This window comes from Microtus ochrogaster, chromosome 7 (assembly GCF_000317375.1).
Source record: "Microtus ochrogaster isolate Prairie Vole_2 chromosome 7, MicOch1.0, whole genome shotgun sequence".
NCBI classification, from domain to species: domain Eukaryota; kingdom Metazoa; phylum Chordata; class Mammalia; order Rodentia; family Cricetidae; genus Microtus; species Microtus ochrogaster.
The window spans coordinates 15,817,719-15,832,690 of NC_022014.1; the positions used below are offsets into that span (position 1 = coordinate 15,817,719).

Here is a 14,972-nt window from a genome sequence, read left to right on the forward strand (position 1 = left end):
AAATAAGGCTGGAGGTGGTTCAGCAGTGAAGAGCACTGGCTGCTCTTTCAGAGGATCTGGGTTTTGTCACTTGGCAGCTCACAACTGTATCTGTAACTTCAGTTCCAGGGGACCAAAGGCCCTCTCCTGGCCTCTGGGGGCACTGAGTACACAAGTGCTATATGGACCTACATGTGGCCAAAATACTCATACACAAAATAAAATAAATAAAGAAGGGCTCAGAGGTGGAGGGCTTGCTCAATACATGGGAAACCCCATGCTCAGGCCTCAGCACCAATTCAGAACAGGGATATGGCTCAACGGTAGAGTGCTTACCTAGCAGGCATAAGACTGCTCCATCAAAAGAAAAAAGAAAAAATTTAAAAAGAGAAAAATAAGCAGGGAAATACATCACTCACTTAACTGACACTATGGTAAACAATTATGATGAAACAATTCCCTCATATAGGCAAAGAATCCTGCGGACAAGTCTATCTTTGCCTTAAGAAAAAGCAAAAACAAAAAACCTCCAAGGGAAAAAAAAATGAAAATAGTCTAAACAAAAGCAAAGAAGTAGAAAGGAAGGAATCGGGGTAGACTGGATCTAAACACAATATATACATATATGAATATTAAATATTTAATTAAAAATGAGAAGCGAGCTGGGCCATGGTGGCGCACGCCTTTAATCCCAGCACTCAGGAGGCAGAGGCAGGCGGATCTCTGTGAGTTCGAGACCAGCCTGGTCTACAGAGCTAGTTCCAGGACAGGCTCCAAAGCCACAGAGAAACCCTGTCTCGAAAAACCAAAAAAAAAATGAGAAGCGGTAGTAATGGCAGAACCTTAATGTCTGTAATGTCACTGTAACTTTCAATTCAAAATAGTTAAATATACCTATTTTTAAGTGAAATAGCCCAAGTACTAGCCAGATACACACACCAGCTTCTCCAAAGATATGAAAACTGGATCTAATATGCCTATATTAGAAACCACAGCCGGGCGGTGGTGGCGCACGCCTTTAATACCAGCACTCGGGAGGCAGAGGCAGGTGGATCTCTGTGAGTTTGAGACCAGCCCGGTCTACAGAGCTAGTTCCAGGACAGGCTCCAAAGCCACAGAGAAACCCTGTCTCGAAAAACCAAAAAAAAAAAAAAAGAAACCACAGAAAAAGAGCCAGGACGGGAGCTGGAGATAGTACAACCTGCCTAGTGCTTCAAAACTCAAACTCCTACTGAAGTAAATCTTTGCTTTTCAGGAAACCCCTAGAAATAAGCAAGCCACAATGGAATCTGAACTCATAGGAACTTAAACAACGTCAAGCCTGAAAAGTCACTAGCTGATTAATGGTGTGACCTAGGGACACTGGTAGAGAACAAAGCAGTCACCAGGCAAAGCATGTAATCACCTGCATTTGTCCTGGCCCGCACTGTGATGCCAATGCCTTTCACAGGCCTCCCTGTACACGGCTATAATCTATAGCAGCATAACCTAGTTTCTGCCAAATATAGATTGTCAAAGTCCCTCCCTCCTTCCCTTCCTCCAAGTCCCCAAAAGAGAAACTCAACATTGAAATAAGATTAATAGGCTGAGTATAATAAGGTCAGAAAAAAGTTAATAAGGTCTTAATTTCAAATGGTTCTCTGGGAAATGGTAACTAACACTAGCATCGGCAAGGCGACTATGCCCTTCTTTGCATATAAAGTCACTAACCAGCCAAAGTTCGGGGAACTGTAAAGCAGAAGCGTCATTCCGGCAACCTCTGCTTACAAGGTTGAGGTGGAAAGATCCTATATGGCCAAACGGCCAATAGCACAAGGACAACAGCACTTCAGACTAAATACCTTATCAGAAATAAGACGTAAAAGCCAGATTCATCTCCGGTTTCTATTTTAAAAACTGTAAGTTAATTCATTAATATAGCATTATACATAAAGAAGCCCAATAATTATGAAAATGCCAAGGTATTTTGGGAAACAGGCCTGGGAGGAAAGAAAAAAGGGGATGGTGTCCTCTCTGAATATTCCTTGTCTGACTTGCTTCGAACTTGGGCCTAAGGCATAACAGTTTAAAATGATGGTCCTTTTCAGAAGAAAGGGATGTAAGGGAACTTCTTTGAGGCCTCATTGGTCAAAACATTTGTTTCATATTAAGTTTAATCACCCACCTTTAGGGAGGCTGTTTGCAGAACACACTCCCCTTCATTTCTCGGGAGTCTGCCCTGCAAGACACTCGCGACCAGCTCCGGTTTTACACCTCACTTAGTCACCACTGAGCTGTGTTACCCTCCCTGCACCGCCTTCACCTGCCGCTTTCTATTATTACTCTGTAAGTGCACCCTAAGGCTAAGCACAACTACAATTAATAATTTAAGTGCTCCTCACTGAGAGCACTTTCGAAGTCAACTTGCCTTTCTGAACTTATTGTGTGTCCTTTGTCTTTTAAACCACAATGGTTGCAAAACTGTTTGGCGATTCAAAAACCCTCTCCCTTCTAAAAGTTAAAAAAAAAAATTCAATGAAGCATCCATGACACATTTATGCTACTTCATAATGAAGTAAATAACCTGAGTTTTATAGGAGCCCTCCCCTAAAGGGTGCTCAGAAAGCTAATGCATTCTGTGAATTTAAAGAATAAAGAAATAGCAAGAAATTCCAGTTTTTTCACTTATAGTAGCATTTACAACCTTGCTCAAACTAGAATGCTCCTGATAACTACAGGGAAGAAAAGGGGGGAAAAAAAACCAACAATTTCGCACTAAGATTGCCCCCTCTCACACAGGGGGTCAATTACACAGGTTTCACCTTCCTTCCTCGAAGTACATTTAGCCCCCTTTTCTCTTTACCAGTAAGACTCTGGAAATCTGTTCAGTTTTCAGCAGGTAGGGAGAGGTGCCTCTAAACCCCAAATACGGGCGACAAGAGCGGTTTCCGTGGCCAAACATTCGAGGGAATCCTTTCTCCTTCTGCTGTGCGGGACACGTCCCGGCTTCTCAATGAACAGATGACAAACGGGAAAGCAGGGAGGTTCTGCCTCGGCCTCCAGCCGCTAGCCGCCACACCCCGGCCTCAGCCCTCTCCCACCGGGGCACTCCGGAGCCCCCAACTACCAGCTGCTGCACCCGACCGGGCCACCACGGCCACCGCGGAGGAGGCACTTTCTCCAGGCTTCCCCCTCACAACGGTCACACCGAGGACTCCCTCCATCCTCAACCGTCACGCTCCGCGGATCTCTCCTCCCGCGCCTACGACCGGGCTTAGGGTTCCCCTCCCTCACAACCACCTCCAGTCAGTCAGGGACACACCCCAAAGCCAGCCGCCTTGAACTTACCGGAGGCAAGGGCGGGGTGGCGGCGGCAGCCGGAGAGCACAGCCCGGGTGGTGGTTTAACGGTTTCCTGCGCGTCACGATTCTTTCTAGATCTAAGCCACTGCGCAAAACCCAATTTGCCAGGGACAAAGATGGTGGGCCGGAAGCTTTGGCATAAGAGAATCTCGCCGCGTGACGTCATCCGGGTGCGCGGAAGAACCGAACCACCAGGCTGTGTCTCTGTTGCCCCGGCAACGGAAAGGTTTCCTTATCTCTGGGTCAGGGAAGTGTCTGTCGACGAAGGCTTTGAAAGCCAAAGTGGCTTTCCCAAAGGATATGCTGAATTAGTGGATATTCTCGGCATTTATTTCCGTAAACAAGAATTTTGTAAAGTCTGGGTGGGATACCCTATTTTCTTAAACACAAACCTCAGGTAATATGTCGGATTCAGAAGTCTGTAGGCTATAGAAACCAACTGACTACATGACCAGAGGAACTAGGAGATAGCGACTTAAAGAGTCTAAGAAATATTCAGAGCTGAGTTGGAATCTCCATATTGAATATCACTGGGGAAACTTAATAGTGCCCCACCCCACCCCACCCTGCTCACGTCCTTCATCTTGGTACTTAAGTGGTGTAAGCTAGCTTTAAAAACAAGAAACACGTGTCAGACGATGTAGTTCAGGGTAGCCAGCAACTGGAGCCCCTCTTGCTTCTGCCTCTAGCGTGCTGGAACTAATCTTTTTTGAACTTTGAATCTATATACCTTAGAGGCTCTTCTGCCCTGCTGCTTTTGGCTTCTCTCACTTCACCATTAAACAAATATTTACTAAGGACTACTATAGAAATCCAACTTTTTTATTTTTGTAACAGTCCTAGCTGTCCTGAAAATCGTTTTGTGGAGCAAGCAGGCTTCGAACTCACAGAAATCGAAGCAAGCCTGGTCCACAGAATGAGTTCCAGTACAGCCAGGGCTACACAGAGAAGCCCTTTCTCAAAAAACAAACAAAAATGAAAAAACAAAAGTATAATCAAGTTAGCTATTGTTGTGCTTTCCTGTCACTTTAAGGGACAAGCCACGCCCACTCCCATTACCTCTGACCTGCCCGCCCGCAGCCATCTTGGGCCCTTTTCTGCTTCCTTGATGTGCTTTTTATTATAAGGAAGACCTGGGAATGTTATGGTTTTGGTCCCTTTAAGAGACAAGCCACACCCATTCCCCTCCCCATCCGCTGAGGCAGGCTGATCTTCAGCTTCCGGCCTGAGCTGGTTCTCTCTTTTCCGTCTTCCTCTCAGAGAGGCAGCTTCGCTTCTGCCTCTCTCCCCACTTCTCAGTCTCTGTCTCTTTCTCCTCTTCTCTCTCTCTCTCTCTCTCTCTCTCTCCCTCTCTCTCTGTCCCTCCCTTCACCCTTCCTCCTCCATAACCCCCTGAATAAACATTCAACCTCACCCTGCATGTCGTGTCTATCCATGTTTCTGTCTTCTGCCCTCCCGCCATGTGTCTCCCTGCCTGGAACCAGCAGCCGTCTCTGCCTGGGGCCCGCCACCACTGCTCTGGCACCAGCAGCTGTCTCTGCCTGGGACTGGCTGCTTCCAGGGCTGTTTGCCGCCACATGGCCCGCTGCCACCGCTCTGGAACCGGCAGCCATTTCGCCATTTCTGCCTCGGACTGGCTGCTCCCAGGACCCGCTGCCTGCCACCACATGGCCCACCACCACCATTTGGGACCTACAACATTTCTGCTGCCTACTGCGCGGGGATCTTGCAGCATTTTTTTTTTAAAAAGAATAACAGCTATTTTCTGAGAATTTATTACATAATTTCCTATGTACATATTTATTATATATTTAAGATCTCCAAAACTGATGGTCAGGCTTAGCCTTTAATGCCTTCTAAAAGAAAGGTCAATCACTTATGTGTCTTCTATTAAACTACACATTTGAGAGTGAGGTTTTTGATGTATTATTTGTTTACTAAAACCTGGCACATTACCAAAGTAAAATAAAAATCGACACCATTTTTTCCCTCAGAACTGGGGATGGATCCTAGGGCTTCATACATGTTGGGCAAATACTGTACCACTGAGTTATATCCCCAACCATGACATATTATTTTTAACTCTTCATTTTCTCATGTAATAATCAGCTTCCTTTTAAAAGAGTAATTTCATAGATCCACTCATCTAGATGTCTTGTTCCTCTAAGAATGAAATGAGACTCTTAACCAAGATTATTCAACTGGATTTTCTTTTTTCTCCTCCTTCCTCTCCCCCTTTTCATTTTTCAAGATAAGATCTCAATGCCCAATCTCTCAGGTGCTGAGATTACCTGTGGGTGCCAGCACTTCCTGTCAGTTAAAACTGGACTCACCAGCACAGTGGCGCTTGATACTCATTCATTTTAACAAAGTTACTTGGATGAAATTTTGCTAATTCCTGCTATGGAACTCTAAAATGGTTAAATAGTCCTGTTCTTTTTGGGCTATCTTATTTTTGTGAGTATGGGCTACACAGTGATTACCAAACCAGCCATGGACAGGTACACAGCAAGAAACATTTTAAAGCTAAAACAAACATTTTTTTAAAAAAAAATACCTTTTAGTAATTCAAAAGTTGCACTTCCTGACAACTATTTTAGTAAAGAACTATAAATGTAACTTCTAAAATTGAAACAACTAAGCCCAACCTTAAAAAGGTTCTCATTGTATAAACCAATTGCCTACTTTTACACTCTAAGGTCCTAAGGTCTTTTTAGCCAAGGAATTGGGAGTTATCAGGAGACGCTGAACTCGTCCAAATTCCATTAACCTCCACCCACAACTCAAAAGAAGTAAAGTACACAATCTGGACTTTGCAAACCCTTTGGCAGATTACTTTTTGTATACAAACCGAAAAGTACCCTAGTCTATCAAAACTCCGCTCCCGCTAGACTATCAGGATTGCTACAGTGTCAGGAACAAATTTCTTCTAGCAGAATGTGTCTTGAGTAGTAACTTCATTTTACACATGGAAGACAATTTAAGCTACCAGCCTAAGCTACCAGTAAGAAAAGTAATCGTTCTAAATTCTGGTGGATAAGAAGAAACTTTTTCATCTTAGTGAAACTTGTTGAAAACTGACAATAAGAAACGTTAAAGTCTGACTCTAACTTCTCGGGAAGATAGAAGAATTTGAACTAAGCACCACCTGCGTCGGGTCTGCGCAGAAAGGACCTGCTCATTTTTTCCCCCTGGCTTGATCGCCAGTGGCTAGGGGTGTCGGGCAGGGGCCCCAGCTCTGCAGAGAGGCTGGAGTTTGGCCCTCCACCGAAGCCTCCGCGCAGAGATGACCAGGAACAAATCCACCCACCACACTAGTCAGTCGCCTCATTAAAAGTCAGGAGGACGGAAGCGGAAGTCCCGGTTGGTCATAGAGTTCCCTGGTTCCGGCTCAGGGCCACAGTCGATGCTAGAGCGCCTGTCTTCCGCCCGCTGTGCGGAGGTCCTCGGAGCTTCTGTTTCCGGGTGCGGCGTCTGTCACAAAGCCTAGACCTCCCTTCGCAGGTGGCGTCACGGGTCCTCAGCACCGCGCCCGAGGTCAGCAAGCAAGGACGGGCGCTTCCCAGCTCCGAACTGCACCTCGAGCGACACGTTCCTTGGCTCACACCTGGCTCCGAGTCACGGTCTGCCCTGTGAGGTGCAGCATTTGACAAGTCATTCCCCAGCCCCCACATGCCACGTCCCGAGCTTCGGAGTTAACAGCCCTCAATTTTGAGACTCCCTCCCCTCGGCCTCCATAAGTCTTTTTTATTTTTATTTTTAAACCCCAGTTGAGTTTGCTCGTGTAAAATTAAATTTGGAGTTTCGGGTGCCATGCAGAAAGATTAAGACTCAGCACCCGTTTGATAGAAATCAGGTTCATGCTCCTTAGAGTGTTTGTGGGAAACGTGACTCCCAGTACACACAGGATACTATGGCTGAGCACGGGGCTCATATCACAACTGCTTCGGTGGCGGACGACCATCCATCCATCTTTGAAGTGGTAGCGCAGGACAGTTTAATGACAGCAGTGCGACCTGCTCTTCAGCATGTGGTCAAGGTAAGGTGTTACTCCTCTGAAAGGTTTCAGGAACGAGTGGCTACAACTCAAAACATCTTATTAGTAGTCAGGAGTTTGCAATGACCAAAGTGTCATTCCTATCCATGGCCTAATTTGCATCCAAAGAGCCCTGTACAATTTCTAGGACCTCAGGGAGCTTAGGCTATACCCCCAAAGCGAGTTGTTTCAGCTAGGTGTGTTGACTTTAGAAGGAATAAGCTAATGTGAACACAAACGGAAGACGATCCTGAAATGAATCTTGTTTTTGCTTCAGGTTCTTGCAGAATCCAATCCTGCACACTATGGCTTCTTCTGGAGGTGGTTTGACGAAATCTTCACCCTGCTAGACCTTCTACTCCAGCAGCATTACCTTTCCAGAACCAGTGCCTCATTTTCTGAACATTTCTATGGCTTGAAGCGGATTGCAGCAGGGAGCTCACAGCAGCTTCAGCGACCGGCCAGCGCTGGGCTTCCCAGGGAGCACCTTTGGAAGTCCACCGTGTTCCTAGTTCTTCTCCCCTATCTGAAAGTGAAGCTGGAGAAGCTGGCTTCCAGCTTGAGAGAGGAGGACGAATACTCTATTCACCCCCCTTCTTCTCACTGGAAACGATTCTACAGAGCCTTCCTGGCGGCCTACCCGTTTGTTAATATGGCCTGGGAAGGCTGGTTTCTTACACAGCAACTTAGATACATCCTAGGAAAAGTGGAGCATCACTCGCCCCTGCTGAAACTGGCTGGAGTTCGGCTAGGTCGACTGACAGCTCAGGACATGCAAGCTATTGCACACAGACTCTCTGAAGCCAGTGCGATGCAGGACCCCGTCAGAAGGTAAGACCTTAACGTTGTCTAAAACCCTTCCGTTAACAAGATTTAAAGTTGTACGTCAGTCATCTGGTTTGCGCCAGATGACATTTGTTTGCTATGACATTGTCATAGCAAAATCACTCCTCACATCCATAAACAAGGACCACCTTTCGGGTAATGTTTCTCATCATAATAGGTACACCTTGCTGCGTGCCTGGTGTATGCAAGGCTCCATGGGAGGTATTTACTTTGTGTACATTATCTTATGCCTCATCACAGACTGCTAAGTTAAATGCAATGGCTTCAGTTAATAGTTGGGGGAACCAATGGCTAGAAGACGCAGAACCAAGACTCAATGCAGAACATACAATTCTAAATGTTTTCTTTTTTCTTTTATTGAGACAGGGTTTCTCTGTGAAACAGTCCTAATTGTCCTCGAACTAGCTCTTGTAGACCAGGCTGGCCTAGAACTCACAGAGAACCATCTGCTCCTGCCTCCTGAGTGCTGGGATTAAAGGTGTGTGCCACCACCGCCTGGCTTAAATGTTCTTATCCATGATGCTACACCACCTCCATCAATGCTTATTCTCCCACAAGTTCAAAGATATATGCGTCTCTTTGCCGATAAATTACTTTTTAGGTCAAATATTTCTTTTTCTTGGTGAATTATCTTCCATCTTAAAATTCTATAAATTCATCTTTAATGCCTTCCTCAGATCAAAGCCTAATCTTTTGTTGCAGCTGGGGGCGCTAGAGAGATGGCACAGTGGTTGTGTGAATGGCATGCACTGCTTGCTCTTCCAGAGGATCAGAGTTCAATGCCCAGCAGCCACATTTGGCAGCTCACCGGTGCCTGTGACTCCAGATCTTCTGACCCAACTGGTACCTGCATGCACATATAGACAAGCAGACACAAATATACAATAAAGCTTTTCTTAGGTGTACACCTAGCAGTTGATGAGAGTGAACTGTTTTCAACAGACCCTCCATTCCAGGAGCGCTCCATCTCCAAACCCTAGAACTACACTTGGTGACTGTGACCACACCCAAATAAGCTATTTTCTCTGCCCTTTGCTCTCTTTCCCAACAGCGTTGGTGAGAGGATAAAGTCGGCTCTGAAGAAAGCTGTGGGAGGTGTCGCCTTGTCCCTCTCCACTGGCCTTTCCGTGGGGGTGTTCTTCCTGCAGTTCCTTGACTGGTGGTACTCTTCTGAGAACCAAGAAACCATCAAATCACTGACTGCTCTGCCTACCCCACCGCCACCTGTACACCTAGACTACAACCCGGATTCGCCCCTGTTACCCAAAATGAAGACAGTGTGCCCGCTCTGTCGTAAAACCCGGGTGAATGATACAGTTCTTGCCACCTCTGGCTATGTGTTCTGTTACCGCTGTGTATTTAATTATGTGAGGAGTCATCAAGCCTGCCCCATCACAGGCTATCCCACGGAAGTCCAGCATCTAATTAAACTCTACTCTCCAGAGAACTGAACGAGATCAGCAGAGTATCTCACAGCTCAAGTTCTGGACCATAGGCCGCAAGATTGTTTCAGTGTGGCAAACATTGATACTTCCCTAATTCATAACTGCAGTAATACTCAGTAACTATATGGATTCCTTTAAAAGGACATATCCACTTGATCCTAACTTTTTGCTCTCTACCAAGCTGGTTAAGCAGGAGAATCAGGATTACAGGCGGTGTGAGGGCCAATGTGGACGTGGATTAAAGAAAGCCTAAGTGTTGTTGCTTGTCCTCAAGAGGAGGGTTTTCAGCTGAATGTGGCAGCTGAAATATGTGTCATATCTGCACCCAGGAGGCAGAGACAGGATTTTTGAGTTCAAGGCCACCAGGGGGAGACTGTTAAAAAAGTAAAATGGAAGTGAGAGGCTCTGATCAAGGACACAAGCTCATGGGCAAACCCAGGTTAGACCTTCCACGACAGGTCTGGTAAACAGGCCTTCTCTTTAGAAGGTATTTCTTTACCCGTGAAGAAGTAGCGTGAAGTCTTCATCAGACTACATACAATATGAAACACGGACTTCTTTCTAGAAATACTTAGGGACATTTTAGAGAAACAACCCCTTCCAAATACCTTGACTTACTAACATCTGCTAATTATCAGCATTTGAAGATTCCTTCATAAGCCCACACCTGTCTCTCTTGGGACTTGTTTATAGGGAGGAGTCTGGAAGTTTCCATGTGAATGAAAGCTAGCAAGCAATGGTGAGATGCAGTAAATACTTACGGAATGTTTACCGAATGCTTACCTAGTGAATACTCAATGAGGAGCAAAAGCTTTCCGCTTGCTCTTAGGAGTTTTCTCAATTGACAGTTTGCTCAATTGACATGAATCATCCTGGGTATTATGAAAGTTTCTATGAAACATTTAAGTAAATTTTAACAATACATGATTCTGAGAAAGAATTGTTCCATGCTGTCATGATTACTTCAGGGGGTTAAAATAAATTTTCATACAGATCACCTTTGAGTTCTTGAAGTATTCCTGTACTGATTTAAGTTTTGCTTATTAAAAAGACAAATCCAATAATCAGAACAAAAATTCTGTTCTAACAATAATACTGCCTTGTATGAAATAGCATTTACCAGAAACACAACAGATCAGTTGCCTATTTAGGGAAACTTATGACAGTAGGTGGACAAGCTGATGAAGAAATGGCTTTTGAAAAATCTTTAATGTAGGATGAAAGAAAATAATTTGTAAATGCCTGGTATAATACTGTGACTCATATTCTCTGGCACCAGGAAGATGAAACAACTTTATTAGCTTTTAAAATGGACAGACTATCCTGTGGACTAAAAATATTAACGCTCACATATACCAGAAGGAGAGATCATGGTCTTTTATAAGCTCTGGTAAAACCTATCATAATAAAGGTCTAACCCAAACAAATACCATTGTTTATTACAACACTTTTAATACAGTAATAAATCAATGAAGAATTGGTTCCGATTCAGGGCAGAAAGGATGAATCCTCCATGAAGTTTTCAACCCTGGGGGGCTGGAGAGAGATTTCTCACCTGGACCTAAGAAGGAAAACATGAAAGTATCAGTAATTCAAGGCTACAGAAGAATACATATCATAAGCTAGGATCCACACAGGTTCAAATACACCTGGCGGCAGGACAAGCACAATCAGCTCAGAGAGAAGATTAAGGGATCATGCCCTGGTCAGAGCCAGTGCCGGAGCAATGGCAATACCAGGTCAGACTATACTTCACTCATCATTGCATCATCTCATTTAACCTCCCTGGGTGACCTAGGATGCCTACTTTCATACCCAAAAAGAATTTAGACTTGCATACCAAAAGAGCTACTTTCCTTAGACCTTTTTTAGAAATACTTTCTGCTATGCGGTAAGTAATTGCTATACAAAAATAAAAACTTAAGTTTTGTTTGTGGGCAGGGCGCTTTTCTGTTTTCACAACACAGAGTAGTGAGACATCACTCAGAAATTTTTTTAGAGCCAGGCATGGTGGTACATGCCTCCCTTAATCTCAGCACTTGGGAGGCAGAGGACTGTTGAATCTCTGTGAGTTTGCGGTCTACATAATTCCAGGACAGCCCTCAGAGCTACATAGCAAGACCCTGTCTCAAATTAACAACAAAAATTTTTGTTATTTAAATGAGTCCAATCTCCACTTATTTGGACAAAATCTTAGGGATATCTGTGAAGAGACTTATAGCCTAATTTAAAGTAATAGCTGTAGAAAAGATTCTCTACAAAATTATAAATCAATTAACATGGAATTCAGCTGCTATCAAAAATAAAAAAAAATATAGTCAAAATGCTTGTAGTTCCAGCTACTCTAAGAGGGTCAGACAGGAGGATCACTTGAGCACAGGAGTTAGAGGCCTGAGCAGCGCAGGAAAACCTACAGTGAACAAACTATTCAACACAAATTTTTCTATCAGAATCTTCTAATTTCAGTTCAAAATCTCTGAGAGGCTAGGCTCTGCTAACGCTCTATAGCAATTAACAGCAGAATGAGGAAGAGAATTGGTCTGAATGCCAGGTTTCTATTTTCCTACCTCTTAACTTCTCAACTCATGCCCTTTCCTTGCATAGGAGAAACTGCTGGCACCGGGGAGATGTCTCAGCATTTAAGAACACTAGTACCTCTTGCATAGGACCAATAACTGACTTTAAACCCATCACCTTGACAACATTGTGATTCAATGGGTCTCCTTGTCTGTAGTTTCCCTGGGCTCCAACACATATACACAGACCAAAAACCTATAAAAGTGTGATTCAGCAGCTACAAGCATCCAATTACTCCCCATGGCCCAGGAAATAAAATCCAAATTTCTTTGCTTGGCATTCCAAGGGATTTCAAAACCACAAGTGAAACCACAGGTCAAGTCCCAGAACCATCACAACAAAAACAACCCCCAAACAAAACAAAATTCAAGCCAGGTGTAGTGGTGCATACACCTGAAATCCTACTGCTTTGGGAGGCTGAGGCAGAAGAATCCCAAGTTTGAGGCCAGCGTGGGCAATACAGACCCTACATTTAAAAAAAAAAAATTTAAATCCAAATTAATCCACATTTATTCTTATCTAATTAATAGCATAACCCTAACAACTCTTATAGACCACCCAACCCAGACTATCTGTAACTTCTTAGATCTACTCAATTTGGCCTTGCGCCTTCCCTTCGATGGAAACCCTTCCTCCAGCTCAGTTCTGCCTCCCCAGTTGTGACCCTCCGAACTGAGGCTTTATCCCAATTAATCCCAAAGGAAGGCTCCGACCTTCTTCTGAATTACAGAAGCAAAGTTCGTGGAACCAATTCCACTTAAAGATCCCTACAGACATGGGAACTGAACTCAAGCTCCTGCCATGCCCAGCACGTTCCCTAGCTCTCTGTCTCTACACACTCCACCTGAAGCTTCTTCCCGCTCTTCATGTGAGAATGGCTGGGTATACTATTAGAGCTACTCAGATATCTCCTTTTCTGTTAAGTGCCCTGAACTGCCTTATTTAGTTTCCTCTGACCTCCACAGTTTTCTCTTCCATCACAGCAATCAACACCCACCAAAGACGCAACAGTTCACCAGTACCCCCCCCCCCAGCACCATCTCCCCCACCAGCCCCGTCTCACTGATTTCGAGGCTGACTGTTACGAGCCTGAGTACAATAAATGACCCCAGTCAGCCCTATGGTCCTCGATTAGAAAAGTAGCACAATTTATAATGCCAGCTTACCTCCAAACCGGTCACACGGGCAAGGACCACACCTCGGGTATCTCCAAGCTCTCATTCGCCTATCTTCTAACACATGGCGCTCTGCACAGATCCCTTTGCTGGCCAGCGAGTGCTCACACACAGTACCTCCTCAAAGCAAAAAAGAGATAAAGTCCAAACCCCACCAACTTCGAGAGACAGAAGCCATCCTTGGTGGGGAAGAAGACTGAGGCCAAGGTGGGACCTTGAACCGGCACCCAGCCTGGACTCCTCATTCCGCAGTCTTGGCCCAAGACTGTCAGGAAACACCTCCCGTCTGCAGAGGATGACGGAACCCAGTTCTGGGACACTGCGACCTGGCCACACAAGACTCCCGCGCCCTCTCCCTGCTCCTCTGCCGGTCTGCTTCCCACAGCCCCACGCGCACTAAACAGCCAATCCCGCGGCAACCAGAGATCCACGTGAGAGCTGTAAGGCGGGGCTGATATGAAGAGCAGCCAATCGAAGGGCGAGGTGAAAGGCAAGGGGTGGAGCTGTCGTAATGGCGGAGGCTGCCTTCCCGGTCCTTCTAGGCTACCGGGCCTGTGGTCTACGAGTTAGGGCTGTGTTGTTCTGTACAGAGAGCGAGTGATGCTGTTTTTCTTCTCCCTACAATACTCTGTTCATGGGATTCCTGGCGACTGTTAGGCACAGTGATTTTACGCTTGCCTCGGTAGAGAGTGGGGAAGGGAGAGGCGAGAGAACTCTATGTTGAACATTTTTAAAGACAAAATTTTTTAAATCAATTATTTATGATTGTGCATGTGCGTTTTCCTTGCGTGTTTGTCTGTGCACTATGTCAGTGCAGAGCCCGCAGAAGTCAGAAACGAGTGTCATTTGGAAGGTGAGCTATCACGTCGGCGTGGGTAATAGGGGCCATTTTCATTCAAACCTCTGCATAGGTGTTGCTGGTCTTGAACCTTTGATCCTCCTGACTCCCCCCCCCCCAAAAGTGTTGGTATTACAGGCATGCACCACCACACCCGCTTTACTGACTTAATTTAGGGACAGGATTTCTTTTCTTTCCTTTGTGGGGAGAGGGTTCGAGACAGGGTTTCTCTGTATTTTATTTTATGTTTGTGCATTGGTGTTTTAGCTGCATGTATGTCTTTGTGAAGGTGTCATATCCCCTGAAAATGGAGTTATAGACAGGTGTGAGCTGCCCTGTGCTGGGAGTTGAACCTGAGTCCTCTGGAAGAGCAGTCAGTGCTCCTATCCTCTGAGCCATCTCTTCAGCCCCTTCTCTGTGTATCTTTAGCTGTCCTGGAACTCACTTTGTAGACCAGGCTGGCCTTGAACTCACAGAGATCCGACTGACTCTGACTTCTGAGTGCTGGGATTAAAGGCAGGCACCACCACTGTCCAGCCAGGATTTATTTTCCGGTGATGGTCCTAACAAATTACCACAAACCTGGTAGCTTAAAATGACAGAAATATATGGGGTTTTTTTTGTTTGTTTGTTTGTTTTGTTTTTTTGGTTTTTCGAGACAGGGTTTCTCTGTGGCTTTGGAGTCTGTCCTGGAACTAGCTCTGTAGACCAGGCTGGTCTCGAACTCACAGAGAT

At 45.2% G+C, this 14,972-nt stretch overlaps 2 protein-coding genes, 2 long non-coding RNA genes and 1 other non-coding gene across 6 annotated transcripts in view; 2 read left to right on the top strand and 3 right to left on the bottom strand.

The window, feature by feature from the left end:
• Nucleotides 1-3,425, bottom strand: part of Ap2b1 (adaptor related protein complex 2 subunit beta 1) — a 121,241-nt gene extending 117,816 nt beyond the window's left edge. For both annotated transcript variants that reach the window (XM_026780203.1, XM_005349362.2), the window contains exon 1: nt 3,307-3,425. The gene's annotated coding sequence lies outside the window, so the exon portion shown is untranslated. The remainder of the gene's footprint in view (nt 1-3,306) is intronic.
• Nucleotides 3,426-6,789: 3,364 nt separating this feature from the next.
• On the top strand, nt 6,790-10,641 carry Pex12 (peroxisomal biogenesis factor 12). Its single transcript, XM_005349364.1, has 3 exons — nt 6,790-7,359; nt 7,634-8,187; nt 9,254-10,641. Exons 1-3 carry the CDS (start codon nt 7,234-7,236, stop codon nt 9,651-9,653), a joined length of 1,080 nt encoding a protein of 359 aa, XP_005349421.1. The 5' UTR covers nt 6,790-7,233; the 3' UTR covers nt 9,654-10,641.
• Nucleotides 10,642-10,920: 279 nt separating this feature from the next.
• On the bottom strand, nt 10,921-13,794 carry LOC101990976. The gene is made up of 2 exons (XR_258319.3): nt 13,391-13,794; nt 10,921-11,208 (listed from the first exon to the last, which is right to left on the bottom strand). It is a non-coding gene; the product is annotated as an uncharacterized LOC101990976 (long non-coding RNA).
• LOC113456381 lies at nt 11,319-11,415 on the bottom strand. The gene has a single exon (XR_003377203.1). It is a non-coding gene; the product is annotated as a Z30 small nucleolar RNA (small nucleolar RNA).
• Nucleotides 13,795-13,862: 68 nt separating the features above from the next.
• Nucleotides 13,863-14,972, top strand: part of LOC101991161 — a 6,363-nt gene continuing 5,253 nt past the window's right edge. Inside the window, exon 1 of the long non-coding RNA XR_258320.2 lies at nt 13,863-14,252. This is a non-coding gene — a long non-coding RNA (uncharacterized LOC101991161). The remainder of the gene's footprint in view (nt 14,253-14,972) is intronic.

What these genes read in the sequence shown, in the direction of transcription:
- Pex12 (XM_005349364.1), top strand. Translation starts at nt 7,234, where the DNA reads ATGGCTGAGCACGGGGCTCATATCACAACTGCTTCGGTGGCGGACGAC. An exon ending in CTCTTCAGCATGTGGTCAAG is followed by an intron (nt 7,360 to 7,633) that starts GTAAGGTGTTAC and finishes TTTTTGCTTCAG; the next exon opens with GTTCTTGCAGAATCCAATCC. An exon ending in ATGCAGGACCCCGTCAGAAG is followed by an intron (nt 8,188 to 9,253) that starts GTAAGACCTTAA and finishes CTTTCCCAACAG; the next exon opens with CGTTGGTGAGAGGATAAAGT.